Here is an 18,010-nt window from a genome sequence, read left to right on the forward strand (position 1 = left end):
CTTTTTTTGGTTTATTAAAAAAAACAAAACCAAACGACCCACTTGTGACTGCAGGTTACAAGTTTTAGCACCCCCACCCCCATCATTATGTGAGTAAACACAATTCAGGTCAGTCAAATGCAGGTGAAATCTGGGAAGCCCCAGCAGCTGCAACACCACTAGTTAGGCTAGGTTCACATTTCCGTCAATTAGTATCAGTCACAATCCGCGGCTATGGTAAACAATGGCATCCATTTGGCGGATTCCGTTGTTTCCCCATATTCTGGTATTAGTGGCGGATTGCGACTGATGACCTTGCGTTGCATCCGCTGTGCCGCGGTCAGTAATTTTTGGACTGACCGCCGGGCGGAAACACAGAATGTAACTTTTTTTGGGCTGTCAAAATTAACGCACCGCGCAGGAATCCGTCAAGCTTGTAATGGATGTCAATGCTGCTGGATTCCGTCGTAATCTGTCTTACGATGGAATCCAGCGCTGGATTCCGTCATGCTCTACTGAGCATGCCCAGCATGTTTGGCACACCCACTGGGCTGTCCCAAACACAAACGGCTCATGACGGATCCGTCAAAAAACGGACGCACGGCGGATGTAATGGACGCGGCGGATCAGTTTTTTCACCGGATTCCTGGGAAAAACACATCCGTTGCGTCAGTTGACATCTAAAAAACGACGGATCAGTCGCTGACGGACCTGACGGATTTAACACAATGGAAATGTGAACCTAGCCTTAGAGATTGCGAGTAAACCCATATATACCATTACCCATTAGTGCCTTGCGTTTGCAGTTGACACCTTAAAAAAAAAAAAAAAATTCTCTGCAGAAGAATTACACATTAGTTAATAGATTGTAGATATCCTCTTACCCCATGCCTCCACGGCCTCCCCTACCACCACGGCTCATGCCACCTCTGTCAAACATGCCCCGACCTCTGCCACGAGATTCAGAACCTCCAGAATTGCGCCCTTCAGAGCCAGAGAAACCTTGGTGAGGCTCCTGACCATATGGCCCTTTGCTGCTTGAGTGATCTTGACGATAACTACCTAAAAAATAATAACAGGTTAAGTAGTAAAGAAGGGAATTTTGTTACTTACCGTAAATTCCTTTTCTTCTAGCTCCAATCGGGAGACCCAGACGATTGGGTGTATAGCTACTGCCTCCGGAGGCCACACAAAGCATTACACTAAAAAGTGTAAGCCCCTCCCCTTCTGGCTATACACCCCCCGTGGGATCACGGGCTGCTCAGTTTTAGTGCAAAAGCAAGAAGGAGGAAAGCCAATAACTGGTTAAACAAATTCAATCCGAAGGAACATCGGAGAACTGAAACCATTCAACATGAACAACATGTGTACCCGAACAAACCAAAAATCCCGAAGGAAACAGGGGCGGGTGCTGGGTCTCCCAATTGGAGCTAGAAGAAAAGGAATTTACGGTAAGTAACAAAATTCCCTTCTTCGGCGCTCCATTGGGAGACCCAGACGATTGGGACGTCCAAAAGCAGTCCCTGGGTGGGTAAATGAATACCTCAAGTTTGGACTGTAAAAACAGCCCTTCCCTACATGGAGGCAACCGCCGCCTGCAGGACTCATCTACTTAGGCTGGCATCCGCCTAAGCGTAGGCATGCACCTGAAAATGCTTGGTGTAGGTGTGGAGACTCGACCAGGTAGCCGCCTGGCACACCTGCTGAGCCGTAGCCTGGTGCCGTAATGCCCAGGACGCACCCACGGCTCTGGTAGAATGGGCCTTCAGCCCTGATGGAACCGGAAGCCCAGTAGAACGGTAGGCTTCAAGGATTGGTTCCTTGATCCATCAAGCCAGGGTGGATTTTGCAGCCTGCGACCCCTTGCGCTGACCAGTGACAAGGACAAAGAGTGCATCCGAGCGGCGCAGGGACGCCGTGCGGGAAATGTAGATTCTGGGTGCTCTACACCAGATCCAACAATGCAAAGCCATTACATATCGATGAAATGGATAAGGATAAAAGGAAGGTAAGGAGATATCCTGATTGTGATGAAAAGGGGATACCACCTTAGGGAGAAACTCTGGGATCGGGCGCAGCACTACCTTGTCTTGGTGAACACCAGGAAGGGAGCTTTGGATGACCGCGCTGCTAGTTCGGACACTCTCCGAAGAGACGTGACCGCTACCAGAAAGGCCACTTTCTGTGAAAGTCGAGAAAGTGAAACATCCTTCAGAGGCTCGAAGGGCGGCTCTTGGAGAGCAATTAATACCCTGTTCAGATCCCATGGGTCTAACGGCCTCTTGTACGGAGGGACAATGTGATAACCCCCCTGCAGGAACGTGCGTACCTGAGGAAGTCGTACTAGGCGCTTCTGAAAGAATACCGACAGCGCTGCGACTTGTCCTTTAAGGGAGCCGAGCGACAAACCTTTTCCCAAACCAGATTGCAGGAAGGGAGGAAAAAAGGAGACAATGCAAATGGCCAGGGAGACACTCCCTGAGCAGAGCACCAAGATAAGAATAACTTCCACGTCTTGTGGTAGATCTTGGCAGACGTCGGCTTCCCAGCCCTTCTCATGGTGGCAATGACGTCTTGAGATAATCCTGAAGACGCTAGGATCTCGGACTCGATGGCCACACAGTCAGGTTGAGGGCCGTAGAATTCAGTGGAAAAAACGGCTCTTGGGACAGTAAGTCTGGCCGGTCTGAGAGTGCCCACGGTTGGCCGACCGTGAGATGCCACAGATCCGGATACCACGACCTCCTCGGCCAGTCTGGGACGACGAGGATGGCGCGGCGGCAATCGGAGCTGAGCTTGCGTAGCACTCTGGGCAACAGTGCCAGAGGTGGAAACACATAGGGTAGCTGGAACTGCGACCAATCCTGAACTAAGGCGCCTGCCGCCAGAGCTCTTTGCTCGTGAGACCGCGCCATGAAAATCGGGACCTTGTTGTTGTGCCGAGACGCCATTAGGTCGACGTCCGGCATCCCCCAGCGGCTACAGATTTCCTGACACCCTTCTGGGTGCAGAGGCCATTCCCCTGCGTCCATGCCCTGGCGACTGAGGAAGTCTGCTTCCAAATTTTCTACGCCCGGGATGTGAACTGCGGATATGGTGGATGCTCTGTCTTCCACCCACATCAGAATCCGCCGGATTGCCTGGTAGGCTTGGCGATGCGTGTTCCGCCTTGGTGGGTGATGTATGCCACCGCTGTGGAATTGTCCGACTGAATTCGGATCTGTTTTCCTTCCAGCCACTGCTGGAAGGCTTGCAGGGCAAGATACACTGCCCAGATTTCCAGAACATTGATCTAAAGGATGGACTCCTCTGAAGAGAGTCCTTGACCGTCTGAGAAGGGAGACGTTCCTGTCTAGGGACGTCGACTCCCCAACCCATTGGCAAAGCATGTCCCATTGAAGTGGACGCAGATGAAACTGCACGAAAGTGACTGCCTCTGCATAAGGCGTCTTAAGGGGTGTGACTGGCCTTGAAGGAGAGACTGCACCCCCGTCTGTAGTGAACGCTGCTTGTCCAGCGGAAGCTTCACTATCGCTGAGGGAGTGTGAAACTCCATGCCCAGATATGTCAGCGATTGGGTCGGTGCCCGATTTAACCTTGAAAAGTTGATGATCCACCCGAAACTCTGGAGAGTCTCCAGCGCCACGTTCAGGCTGTGTTGGCATGCCTCTTGAGAGGGTGCCTTGACAAGTGGATCGTCCCAGTAAGGATCACAGAGTGACCCTGAGAGTGCAGGACTGCTCCCACTGCTGCTCTGAACTTGGTGAAAACCCGTAGGGCTGTCGCCAGACCGAAGGGCAGGGCTACGAACTGAAGATGCTCGTCTTCAATAACGAAACGTGGCAAACGCTGGTGCTCTGGAGCAATCGGCACGTGGAGATAAGCATCCTGATGTCTATTGATGCTAGGAAATCTCCTTGAGACATTGAGGCAATGACGGAGCGGAAGGTTTCATCCGGAACCGCCTGGCCTTCACGTGCTTGGTGAGCAGTTTTAGGTCCAGAACGGAACGGAAGAGCCATCCTTTTTTGGCACCCCAATCAGATTGGAGGAAAAACCGTGTCTTGTTCCTGAAGAGGAACAGGGATTACCACTCCTTCTGCCTGCAGAAGAGCATCGGCTCGGGGGGGGTGGGAAAGTTCTGAAGAATCGAGCCGGAGGACGAGAACAGAACTCAATCCTGTACACGTGAGACACAATGTCTCTCACCCACCGGTCTGTGACCTGTGGCAGCTAAATGTCGCCAAGCGGGAAAGTCTGCCACCAACCGCGGATGCGGAGAGAGAGAGCTGAAAGTCATGAGGAGACCGCCTTGGTAGCGGTTCCTCCGGCTGCCTTCCTTGGGCGTGATTGAGCCCGGCCGGAATCTGAGCCCCTCTGAGCCTTTTGAGCCCTTTTGGACGAGGACAATTGGGACCTGCCCGAGCCTGGGAAGGACCGAAACCTCGACTGTCCCTCCAGGACAGCATTAATAGGGTAAGTCGCAATGCAGACATTGCGAGGTTAAGGACACCACCTGCGGCACAGATGTACATGTGCTCAAGACCAGCTGCGCAAGACCAGCTGAAATAGCTTAGAGTGCCCATACGGCTGCGAATGCCGGAGCAACCGACACGCTGATAGCTTCACAGACAGATTTCAACCAGAGGTCCATCTGTCTGTCCATGGCATCTTTAAGTGCAGTCCCATCTCCACTGCAACTATGGATCTAGCCGCAAGCCTGGAGATTGGGGGGGAAAGGGATAACGTGTATCCTTAATACGTTTGGAGAAACGCTTATCTGGTAAGCGTGGTGTTTCTGAACTGCTTCTCTGAAGTCAGCGTGGCCAGAAAAGTACTCAATATACGCATGAGATACTGAAAAGGGATTTCTCCTGCTGTGAAGCTGACTCCTCCACTGGGGGAGCTGAGGGAGAAACATCCAACATTCCATTGATGGACGCTATAAGATCATTCACCATGGCGTCACCATCCGGTGTATCCGGATTGAGAGCGGTGTCAGGATCAAAGCCCTGATCAGCTACGTCTGCCTCATCATACAGAGAGTCCTCCTGCTGGGACCCAGACCAGTGATGAAGCCGAGAGCCGCACCCAGCGAGCTAGCTTAGGCTGTCTGGGACTGTCGTCCGTGTCAGAGCCTTTACCCTGGAATGCCTGGGACCCCCCCGGAGCACTGATTATGTTCCAAATGAGGGTGGCCAGGGAGCATTGATCAAGATTGCCCATGGCCTGTCTGGACTGCAAAGTCTCTATCCCATGACAATCTATCAGCCGAAACTGCAACTCCGTCCCTGTCCCTGGACAGGGTTCACAGGTGGTTCCTTTGGCCACCTGTAGTAGAGACCCCGGCTGACCAAGTGCTACAGGGGAGCATTGCACACAATGGGGGTCAGTGGAACCTGCCGGTGGAACAGTATCACATGCAGTAAAAGCAGCATAGAAAGCCTGTGTTGCTTTTTTGCTGCTGTATTCTAGCCATCTAGGAGAATATAGCCAAGAATAGCGACCGTACAGTGCAATGTATAGCATACAAGCATAAGTACAAATGAACACTTCAGCACATGCAATACAAGCAGCATAGAAAGCTTGTGCCTTGGCACCCTTGCTTTTTTGCTGCTGTTGTCCAGCCATCTAGGAGAATATAGCCAAGAGTAGCGACCGTACAGTGCAATGTATAGCATACAAGCATAAGTACAAATGAACACTTCAGCACATGCAATACAAGCAGCCTAGAAAGCCTGTGCCTTAGCACCGTTGCTTTTTTGCTGCTGTTATCTCGCCATCTAGGAGGGCATATAGCCAAAAATAGCGACCTACAGTGCAGTGTTATACAAGCATAAAATATAAATGGACACTTCGGTATTTAGTGGGGTCAGCACTTCAGGTGCTGCTTACCGCCCGCCTATAACGCGGGTGTGTGGTCGCCAGAGCCGTGTGACTGGTTGCCCAGAGCTTGTCTCCGTTCCCCAGCTCAGACTGCGTGCAGGAATGGCTGCCGGCGTCCTGAGAGGAGGGGCGGGCCGTGGGCGTGCCCCAGACAAGAGCGGGAAACTGGCGTCCCACTGTGTCCAGTGAAGGGGGCTGGAGAATGCAAAGCAGACTCCAGCCCTCGGCGCTGACTTTCTGTACAGCGTCCCGCCCCTCTCCTGACTGGCAGGGCTGGGGGCGGGAACGAAACGAAAACTAGGCCGCAAAGCCGGGGACTCGAGTAATAAGCGCGGCCGTCCTTGTGCACGCCCAGCGCGGAAGTCCCCGGCGCACCACAAGTCCCAGCCGCGCCCCAGTGCAAAAAACACCCAGCAGCGGCCGGCGCGGCAGTTCCCAATACATAAATTCACTCAGCTAAGCTGCAGTGAATAATAGCACGAGCGCTCCGCGCTGTTGCCCCCGGCGCACTAACACTCCCAGCAATGTTGGTGTGTGTGTGCGCGCTTGCCCGGGGACACAGAGTACCTTAATGTAGCAGGGCCCTGTCCCTGACGATACTCAGCTCCATATCCAGCAGGTTCTCTGGGTCTGTGGATGGAGCCCGGTCTCAGTGCCTGGAGACCTGTAAGATCCCACTTCACCAGAGCCCTCAGGGGGGATGGGGAAGGAAAGCAGCATGTGGGCTCCAGCCTCCGTACCCGCAATGGGTACCTCAACCTTAAACACCCGACAAAAGTGGGGTGAGAAGGGAGCATGCTGGGGGCCCCATATGGGCCCACTTTTCTTCCAACCGACATAGTCAGCAGCTGCTGCTGACTAAAAACAGTGGAGCTATGCGTGGATGTCTGACCTCCTTCGCACAAAGCTTGAAAACTGAGCAGCCCGTGATCCCACGGGGGGTGTATAGCCAGAAGGGGAGGCGCCTTACACTTTTTAGTGTAATGCTTTGTGTGGCCTCCGGAGGCAGTAGCTATACACCCAATCGTCTGGGTCTCCCAATGGAGCGCCGAAGAAACATAAAAATGTGATTCTTTAGTGCTCAGACGACCATTCTGTTTGTCCTGGTCAGTGCCTGTTTTTTTGCCTACCTACTGACAAGACCAGCTTTTTAATGTCTTTTGTGTAGGATCGGATGGCACACGAAAGCACTTCTGCGTGCCATCAGTTCCTACAAAAAAAAAACAATCCATATGCTGTTTGCTGTCACTTTTTGCTGACTAAAACCAACGAGGGCTTGATTTTTAGAAGACGAAGTGATATTTTCGATGACTTTTTTTCAATTATTTTTTGGGAGGCATTATAGAAAAGCTATATTTTGCCATTTCATTTTTTTTCTTTACAGTGCTCACTATCGGTTGGTGCCAGTTTCTGCAATATCAATTACGTGCATTGGGTTTACCTTTGTATTTATAGTGAAAAGACATTTTTTTTAAATTGTGACACCAGGTGGTGGGGGGGGGTTAGAGATTTGCTTTTTTTTTATAAATTTCTTTACAAAATTGGTTAGCATCCCCCACCCCACCCTCACACTCCTAGTGCAGCACACCAACTTTCACTTGTTTGATCACTTGTCTAATACCCTACAATACTTATGCATGCAAACTATTACATCTTTTAGTGTCACAGTGTCACACTGGTAGAAGACTTGTTAGGCCCTGCCATAAAGACAGTCTAACAGGTTACCTTAGCAGAGTGACTACAGGGCCATCAGCGACACCATGCACAACCATAGAGCACTGGAGAAAAAGGGATCCTCTCTCAAATAAAGCATTGAGATACCACGGTTGGTATGGATAGCATCATCTGAGGGGGTCAAACAGCCACGATCAGTGCTAGCAGTGATCACAGCTGTTATAAAAGACGTCAGCTTTGATTCACAGCTGACAACCACTGACATTTATGCCAGCTTGGTCGAGCTACGGACACTTAACTTAAACTGATCAGCTCATCTCCGATCAGTGGGTGTATACTACTGGGGAGCCAACTTTTTTAAATATATTTAGCATAGTGTCAGCCTCCAAGTGTCAGCAGCATACATGCCATGGTTTCCTGTGTCCCCTAATGAACAGATAGAGAAATCATCATGCTACATATGTATGGCTTTAACGCACTTCAAGCTGTGCCATACATGTACAATGGATGTCTGATAAATCAAATGCATTTTGTTGTTTGTAAAGCAATAAGATTTTCAAATATTTCTAACATGTGAGGTTTTCTACACATCAAACACATGAAATAGAATTTTGAAGTTTACTCACTCTGCTGTCCATAACCACCACCACTACTCTGCTGGCCATACTGACTTGGAGGTTGGCTTCCATAGGATGAAGTTGGAGGGGGGTAGCTTGTGGGTGGAGGCTGCTGCTGCTGCTGCTGTTGTTGCTGCTGCTGTTGATAGCTGCTTTGCTGACTATAGCCACTCTGCTGACCATAACTTCCCGATTGGCCATAGTTACTCTGCGGAGTGTAGGAGCTCTGCTGTCCATAGCTACTTTGTTGAGAATATGAGCTGGGTTGAGTGTATGAGCTCTGGTCATAGCTCGATGGCTGGGATGTCGAATAGCTAAAAACAAAATTTAGATTTATTACAGAACCTGCAACAAGTATAAATCATTTTATGTGTGCCAAAGAAGAACGCTATAAAGATATTTTTTTTTCAGCCCAATAATGGAAAACAAAATGCCTAAGGAGTACTGTATATACTGGCGTATAAGACGACTTTTTACCCCCTTAAAATAATGGCTACAGTGGGGGGTCGTCTTATACGCCGGATATACACCTGGGTGCTGTAGTGCGCCGCTCCACTCCGTTCCACGCTTGGATTCTGCCTCCATAGCGACGAGGGAGGAACTTCCTGTCACCGCTGCTGAATGGCAGAGCGCTGGCCAATCAGAGGCAAGCAGCGCTGCCTTGACGTCAGCGCTCTAGCAGGGAAGTTCCTGCCTCGTCGTTATGGAAACGCGATACACAGCCCGGCCCCGTACTGGTATATCATACAGCATATACAGCGGATATATAGCAGGGGGCCGCACTGTGTGAGGTGGTGTTTTTTTTTTTCACTGTCCAGTATAACCAATAGGATTAGTGCAGTAACGCCAGATTCCCCTCGCATCCATGCAGGGACATTAATGAAGAGCTTACATGCTGGTGTAAGTGTGCATATTGCTACAGTACCGTAAGTGCTGCTGCCGACCCCGCCCCCTTTCTCGGCCCGGTGACTCCCCCGCCCCTGCACTAATCCTATTGGTTATACTGGACAGTAAAAAAAAAAATAACACCTCACACAGTGCGGCCCCCTGCTCTTAGCATACTGAAGCATACTGAACGGGGGTAGTCTTATACAGTGAGTATATCCCAAATTCTATATTTTTAGGGCAGAAGTTGGGGGTCGTCTTATACGCCCAGTCGTCTTATACGCTGGCATATACGGTATATTAGTTGACATGGTTGTAGGTTGCAGAAAAGGGAAATGCAAGGTACTGTATTTTTCAGACTACAAAATGCACTTCCCCCCCCCCCCCCCCACATGTTGGGGGAAAGTGGGGGGGTGCATCTTAGTCTGAATGTAGGGCTGCGGGGAATGAGTGTGCTGCGGTGGAGCAGGTCATCAGCGGCAGGAGCAGGCTGTAGCAGCGCCTACCTTGACCACGTGGGCCCGCTCATTTCATATGCACGCCCATCCTCCCACCCATCATCTCTCAGCGCTGAAGTCGGCGCTGATAGGTGGGCGGGATGATGGGCGGGGGGGGTGCACGCATAGTAAACAGCTGGCCCGCGTGATCACCCCTGACAACTACAGCCTGGTTTTTAAACAAAAGACCAAAAGGATATAGTATCAGGGGTATCAACTAAGTAAACCAAACAAAAAAAAGCTTCTAATAAAAATGTATACTTTACTTCTATATCAATTAAAAAGGTTATATTCATGCAACCAGAGACACACAATGTGCATGAAGTGTTAGATACACCGGATGGAAAGTGTAAGGGTAATTGTATCTAGGGGCTCTGCAGATCAATGGTAAATAAACCCAATAGATTCAGATGCTGGACCCTAGGGGATATAACCCTTAATTGGTCCCTGCCTAGCTATGGGGCTTTAAGCACCCTAACTTTCTTGGTGCCCCCATTGCAAGGCAGCTTCCCCTATTGTATCCCTTACTACTAATTTGTTATCCTTGGAATAATGGAGTATGGTGCTTTCTCCTTTATATGTGGACTGTAATCCCTGGATTGTAGACATTCAACCAGTGAGCGGTATGCTATTTTGCATCTTTCTTTGCTAGTGAATTTAATGAGTGACAATCTAGAGTGCCTTGATCTCATTGTTCAGATTCAATGGATCCAGTGAATTACTGATGATACCAGTTCTGGGTAACTAAGGGTGCCTTCACACTTTAGCGATGCAGCAGTGATCCGACCAGCGATCTGACCTGGTTAGGATCGCTGCTGCATCGCTACATGGTCGCTGGTGAGCTGTCAAACAGGCAGATCTCACCAGCGACCAGTGACCAGCCCCCAGCCAGCAGCGACGTGCAAGCGACCCTGCGCCTGCACGGAGCCGGCGTCTGGAAGCTGCGGACACTGGTAACTAAGGTAAACATCGGGTATGGTTACCCGATGTTTACATTAGTTACCAGCGCACACCGCTTAGCTTTGCTCTCCTAGCTACAGTACACATCGGGTTAATTAACCTGATGTGTAATGCAGCTACATGTGCAGAGAGCCGGAGCCGGCAGCACAGGCAGCGTGAGAGCTGCGGAGGCTGGTAACTAAGGTAAATATCGGGTAACCACCTTGGTTACCCGATGTTTATCTTGGTTACAGCTTACCGCAGCTGCCAGACGCCGGCTCCTGCTCCCTGCTCGCTTCATTTGTCACTCTCTCGCTGTCACACACAGCGATCTGTGTGTCACAGTGGGAGAGCGCCTTTGAAGAAAACGAACCAGGGCTGTGTGTAACGAGCAGCGATCTCGCAGCAGGGGCCAGATCGCTGCTCAGTGTCACACAGCGCGAGATCGCTAATGAGGTCACTGCTGCGTCACAAAAAGCGTGACTCAGCAGCGATCTCGGCAGCGAGCTCGCTGTGTGTGAAGCACCCCTAAGGTGTCACCTAGTGTAAATATTTATTGCAGTTGACTCTTGGGTAGCAACCGCTCTACTAATTTGTGTCTGTTTGTGTATATGTGGTTTTGCACTTCGCACTTTATTCTGGTAAATTTGGTGATGGTTATCTTCAAGTTAGTAAGGGATACAATAGGGGCAGCCGCCATGGAATGGGGGCACCAAGAAAGTTAGGGTGCTTAAAGCCCCATAGCTAGGCAGGGACCAATTAAGGGTTATATCTCCTAGGGTCTGAATCTATTAGGTTTATTTACCATTGATCTGCAGAGCCCCTAGATACAATTACCCTTACACTTTCCATCCGGTGTATCTAACACTTCATGCACATTGTGTGTCTCTGGTTGCATGAATATAACCTTTTTAATTGATATAGAAGTAAAACATACATTTTTATTAGGAGGTTTTTTTTTGTTTGGTTTAATCAACTACAGCCTGGAGTGATCATGTGTGGCTATATTCACTGCCCCCTGCGCATCATCATCAGCGCAGGGGGGCAGTGAATAAGTGTGGTATACTCACTGTTCCCTGCAGTATCGCGATGTCCTCATGTCTGCTGGCCGCTGATGTGTGTGGAGACTAGCGGTGCGCACAGCAATGACGTCATCCCTGTGCGCACCACTAGTCTCCAAACACATCAGCAGGCAGACATGAGGACATTGCGATGCTGCAGGGGAACGGTGAATGCTCCACACAGGTCAGCGGTGCTGCTGCTGACACAGACCGGAGGACGAGCGATGCTGCTGGAGAGAGGAAAGGAGAGTATAAACGCTTTTTTCTGTGCCATAGGATACAGGCCAATATACCAGGGTGGGGCTATAGGATGAGCAGGGTGGGGCTATTTATCAGGATGGGGCTATTTATCAGGATGAGGGACATATATACAAGGATGGGGATCATATACAAGGTAGGAAGATCATTACCAGGATGGGGTACCTTAGTAGAGAATTTGAGGACAGTGTGTCATGACCACATTTTTTGCTTAAAATTTTATTTTCCTCCTCTAAAACCAGGGTGCGTCTTATAGTCCGAAAAATACGTTATATAATTTTTAAAGAGTTGATGTTTACAATTTAAGATCTTTAGAAAAGTCTAGGTGCTTCTTTCAGAAGCCCATAAAAAGGAAGCATGTAGGAAGTATATTTTATGCAATAGAGTAACGTAACGGTATAGGAAAGGTTTCCCTGCAGACTTAGAGAATCATTTTAAATGAGTGTACACAAGGACAGACACATTTACTTTGCATTCTAGAGGTATACACTATGGGAAGGCCCCGACAATCACTGGATCAATGGTTTTCAAACTCCATTCTCTAGTACTTTGTGTAGAGCCGTGCTCATGCTGTTATGTTCAATGGGGCAAATTCACTAATCATGGTTAATATTTGGTTCATGTCTTATCTCTGCTACAACTACATCAGACAAACACAGATGTTCTCAAAATAACAAGAAGCATCCAGTAAATTGCTACAGTCTCTGGAATCAGGCCATTTTTTTATGCTGCGCTCAGATTTGAAATGTTATGCTAATGAGGGACAAGATTAGTGGGGAGGTCACTGCCCTTACAACTTGTCTCCATCTCTGCCTCTTTCCCCACAACTCCCTACCTGCTCTGACATGGTCTCTGGCGTTTCAGGAACCAGTGATTCAGACAGGCAGGAAAAATGGGAGGGAGGAAGACGAGATATCTGAAGTGCCCACCCTCTGCACTGCAACTCATTAACATACAATTTCAACTATGGATTTCTCTAAAACAGCAAAATGAATTTCTAAGGGTACTTTCACACTTGCGTTTATTTCCTTCCGTTACAATCCGCCCTTTTGGAAAACAGCGGAATCCGTTAACGGATTCCGCCGTTTCCCATAGACTTGTATGGGTGACGGATTGTACCAAAAGGACCTGCGTTGCTTCCGCTGGGCGACGCTCCGTTGCTTCCGCCCAGCGGGAGGAACGCAGCATGTAACGTTATTTTGAGCAGCGGAATCCTCTGGATTTCACTGCGCATGCTCTTTTTTTTTTAAATCAAACTTTATTTTGGCTTGCGCTGGCCGAACGTTCAGCTGAGCACCCGGCCGCCGGCAAGCGACAGCGCTCAGCTGAGCGCCTGCCCGCCGGCATGTGACAGCGCTCAGCTGATCACCCGGCGGCCGGCTACTGGGAGCGATCAGCTGATCACCCGGCAGCCGGCTACTGGGAGCGATCAGCTGATCGTTCACAATAGTCTGCCGCTGGTAAAACTGTAAAAAAAACAAAAAAAAAAAAAACAAAAACTAATTGCGTTGTTTTGAAGCATCCGTTGTGCCACTATAGGCAACACATCAGTTGCATCCGTTACACAACGCAATGCAACGGATACCGTTCAACGCAAGTGTGAAACTAGCCTAAGAAAGGCAAGTACTTAAATAGCATCAAAGCATCTTTACATACATGTCATTGGGGTATAGAGTCCTGAGAACTGGTTCCCTAATGGAGCGTTACGTGTCTAATACACAAGAAATGAGAGATCACCGATTTTCTAAATGTGTAGTGAGAACTCCAATTTTAGCACAGTTCATCAATTTAAATGGCAACATCATGGAACAGTAGCTGCAGAGCCAAGAGATTTTAGGATTTTATTTAACCCCTTCACCCCCGGCCACTAAAACACCCTAATGACCGGGCCATTTTTTGCAATTCTGACCAGTGTCACTTTGACAGGTTATAACTCTGGAACGCTTCAACGGATCCTGGCGATTCTGACATTGTTTTTTCGTGACATATTGGACTTCATTTCAGTGGTAAATTTAGGCCGATATTTTTTGCGTTTGTGAAAATTTAGGAAATTGTGCGAAAATTTTGTAAATGTCGCAATTTTCAAACTTTGAAAATGTATGCCCATAAATCTGAGAGATGTCACACAAAATAGTTACGAAATAACATTTCCCACTTGTCTACTTTACATCAGCGCAATTTTCGAAAAAAAAAAATTTTCGTTAGGAAGTTAGAAGGGGTCAAAGGTCATCAGCAATTTCTAATTTTTCCAACAAAATTTACAAAATAATTTTTTTAGGGACATCACATCACATTTGAAGTGACTTTGAGAGGCCTAGGTGACAGAAAATACCCAAAAGTGACCCCATTCTAAAAACTGCACCCCTCACACTGCTCAAAACCACATCCAATAAGTTTATTAACCCTTTAGGTGCTTCACAGGAACCAAAGCAATGTGGAAGGAAAAAATGAAAATTTTACTTTTTAACACAAATGTTACTTTAGCCATAAAATTTTCATTTTTACAAGGGAGAAAAGAGAAAGTGCACAATACAATTTATTGTGCATTTTCTCCTGAGTACGCTGATACCCCATATGGGGTAAAAATCAATTGTTTGGGCGCACGGCAGAGGTCGAAAGGCAAGGAGCGCCATTTGAATTTTTCAACGCAAAATTAGCTGCACTCATTAGCGGACGCCATGTCGGGTTTGAAGACCCCCTGAGGTGCCTAAACAATGGAGCTCCCCCACAAGTGACCCCATTTTGGAAACTAGAGCCCTCAAATAATTTTTCTAGATGTTTGGTGAGCACTTTGAACACCTGGGGGCTTCACAAAAGTTTATAAAGTTGAGCTGTGAAAAGAAAAATTTTTTTTTACCACAAAACTGTTGCTTCAACCACGTAGCTTTTTTTTTTCACAAGGGTATCGGGAAAAAAATGCAACATAAAATGAAAATGAAATAAAATCAAAATGCAACATAAAATCACATCGATCGTCGATGGGGGGGTGGCATCGTGAAGCAAAGGTCCCCTGCTGTAAGAAACAGCAGGGGACATCATTTGAAAGCCGTTGCTATGGCCACGGCAATCAAATGAACTTTAGGCCGTAAAATTACGTCCCTGGTCGTTAAGTCACGTTAAAATAGGACGTAATTTTACTGCCCGCGGTCGTGAAGGGGTTAATGCACCACTCCACAGTTTGTTTTCTTCAGCGCTAGAGGTGTGCTTTAAATGTACGTTCCCTGCAATTAGCGTTACTAACCCTGTGGAGTTTTCATACTTTTTTGCGCCACTCTATTCCCGCAGCACCATCTTGCGACTACCTTCTGGAAGTTGGAAGTTATGTCACAAACGCCCAATGTCAGAAGTTAGGCCACAAGCCAGAAAGAGGTTCCCATAGAGAAGTATTGAAGAGTGACCTATGGCATGTTCCATGAAACACTGCAGCAACAGGCATTATATGATTTTGAACAATCACCAAGAGAGCAGACGCACCTGTGCCAGACACGTAATGAGTCTGCTCTCCTGGGCTCATTACAGAGTGGTGTGCGATTACACTGTGCCTGGACTAGAGCAGAGAGGAGTGCAATGACAAACACCAGCGTTGTCTCATTAAACGTCTAGCAGCTCTACTCTCAGTGCAGTTACCGCTGCCATAAATCACAGGAGTACACCCCTCACATTTTTTGTAATTATCTTTTCATGGGACAACACTGAAGATATGACACTGATACAATGTAAAGTAGTCAGTGTCCAGCTTGTAAAGAAGGGAATTTTGTTTACTTACCGTAAATTCCTTTTCTTCTAGCTCCTATTGGGAGACCCAGACAATTGGGTGTATAGCATCTGCCTCCGGAGGCCACACAAATTATTACACTTTAAAAAGTGTAACCCCTCCCCTCTGCCTATACACCCCCCCGTGCATCACGGGCTCCTCAGTTTTGGTGCAAAAGCAGGAAGGAGGAAACTTATAAATTGGTCTAAGGTAAATTCAATCCGAAGGATGTTCGGAGAACTGAAAACCATGAACCAAAAGAACAATTCAACATGAACAACATGTGTACACAAAAGAACAACCAGCCCGAAGGGAACAGGGGCGGGTGCTGGGTCTCCCAATAGGAGCTAGAAGAAAAGGAATTTACGGTAAGTAAACAAAATTCCCTTCTTTGTCGCTCCATTGGGAGACCCACACAATTGGGACGTCCAAAAGCAGTCCCTGGGTGGGTAAAAGAATACCCCGATAAAAAGAGCCGACAACGGCCCTCCTCTTACAGGTGGGCAACCGCCGCCTGAAGGACTCGCCTACCTAGACTGGCGTCTGCCGAAGCATAGGTATGCACCTGATAGTGTTTCGTGAAAGTGTGCAGACTAGACCAGGTAGCTGCCTGACACACCTGCTGAGCCGTCGCCCGGTGCCGCAATGCCCAGGACGTACCCGCGGCTCTGGTAGAATGGGCTTTCAGCCCTGAAGGAATCGGAAGCCCAGAAGAACGGTAGGCTTCAAAAATCGGTTCCTTGATCCACCGAGCCAAGGTTGACTTGGAAGCCTGCGAACCCTTACGCTGGCCAGCGACAAGGACAAAGAGCGCATCAGTACGGCGCAGTGGCGCCGTGCGAGAAACGTAGATCCGGAGTGCTCTCACTAGATCTAACAAATGCAAATCCTTTTAACACTGGTGAATTGGATGAGGGCAAAATGAAGGTAAGGAGATATCCTGATTGAGATGAAAAGGGGACACCACCTTAGGGAGAAAGTCCGGGACCGGACGCAGAACCACCTTATCCTGGTGAAATACCAGGAAGGGGGCTTTGCATGACAGCGCTGCAAGCTCTGACACTCGGAGTGATGTAACTGCCACTAGAAATGCCACCTTCTGCGAAAGACGTGATAGAGAGACATCCCGCAGCGGCTCAAAAGGTGGTTTCTGAAGAGCCCGTAGAACCCTGTTGAGATCCCAGGGTTCCAGCGGCCGCTTGTAAGGTGGGACTATGTGGCAAACTCCCTGCAGGAACGTGCGGACCTGCGGAAGCCTGGCTAGACGCTTTTGAAAAAACACGGAAATCGCCGATACTTATCCCTTGAGAGAGCCGAGAGACAAACCCTTGTCCATTCCGGATTGAAGGAAGGAAAGAAACGTGGGTAAGGCAAACGGCCAGGGGGTAAACCCCTTATCAGAGCACCAGGCTAAGAAGATCCTCCAAGCCCTGTGATAGATCTTGGCTGACGTCGGTTTCCTGGCCTGTCTCATAGTGGCAATGACCTCTTGAGATAACCCTGAGGACGCTAGGAGCCAGGACTCAATGGCCACACAGTCAGGTTGAGGGCCGCAGAATTCAGATGGAAAAATGGCCCTTGAGACAGCAAGTCTGGTCGGTCTGGGAGCGCCCACGGTTGACCCACCGTGAGGTGCCACAGGTCCGGGTACCACGACCTCCTCGGCCAGTCTGGAGCGACGAGGATGGCGCGGCGGCAGTCGGACCTGATCTTGCGCAACACTCTGGGCAGCATTGCCAGAGGAAGGAATACATAAGGCAGTCGAAACTGCGACCAATCCAGAACTAAGGCGTCCGCCGCCAGAGCTCTGATCCTGAGACCGTGCCATGAATGCCGGGACTTTGTTGTTGTGCCGAGACGCCATAAGATCGACGTCCGGCGTTCCCCAGCGGCAACAGATCTCTTGAAACACGTCCGGGTGAAGAGACCATTCCCCTGCGTCCATGCCCTGGCGACTGAGAAAGTCTGCTTCCCAGTTTTCTACGCCCGGGATGTGAACCGCGGAGATGGTGGAGGCTGTGGCCTCCGCCCACAGCAGAATCCCCATTGCTGCCACCATCTTCCCCAGGAAGTGCATGAGGCGCCTCAAGGGGTGTGACTGGGCCCGAAGGAGAGATTGCACCCCTGTTTGCAGCGAACGCTGTTTGTCCAGCGGTAGCTTGACTATCGCTGAGAGAGTATGAAACTCCATCCCGAAGTCAGTGATTGGGTCGGAGTCAATTTTGACTTTGGGAAATTGATGATCCACCCGAACCTCTGGAGAGTCTCCAGAGCAACGGTCAGACTGTGTTGACATGCCACCCGGGAGGGTGCCTTGACTAGAAGATCGTCTAAGTACGGGATCACCGAGTGGCCCTGAGAGTGTAGGACTGCCACAACGGATGCCATGACCTTGGTGAATACCCGTGGGGCTGTCGCCAGGCCGAAAGGCAGTGCCACAAACTGAAGGTGTTCGTCCCC

At 49.2% G+C, this 18,010-nt stretch overlaps 1 protein-coding gene across 3 annotated transcripts in view; it reads right to left on the reverse strand.

The window, feature by feature from the left end:
* The window catches only part of EWSR1 (EWS RNA binding protein 1), a 129,996-nt gene that overhangs the window by 46,258 nt on the left and 65,728 nt on the right, over nucleotides 1-18,010 (reverse strand). For all 3 annotated transcript variants that reach the window (XM_075319983.1, XM_075319982.1, XM_075319984.1), the window contains exons 7-8: nucleotides 8,166-8,470; nucleotides 864-1,041 (exon numbers count right to left, since the gene is read on the reverse strand). In XM_075319983.1, coding sequence (XP_075176098.1) covers nucleotides 864-1,041; nucleotides 8,166-8,470 — 483 coding nt within the window. The remainder of the gene's footprint in view (nucleotides 1-863; nucleotides 1,042-8,165; nucleotides 8,471-18,010) is intronic.

Source organism: Anomaloglossus baeobatrachus, chromosome 1 (genome assembly GCF_048569485.1).
Source record: "Anomaloglossus baeobatrachus isolate aAnoBae1 chromosome 1, aAnoBae1.hap1, whole genome shotgun sequence".
NCBI lineage: Eukaryota > Metazoa > Chordata > Amphibia > Anura > Aromobatidae > Anomaloglossus > Anomaloglossus baeobatrachus.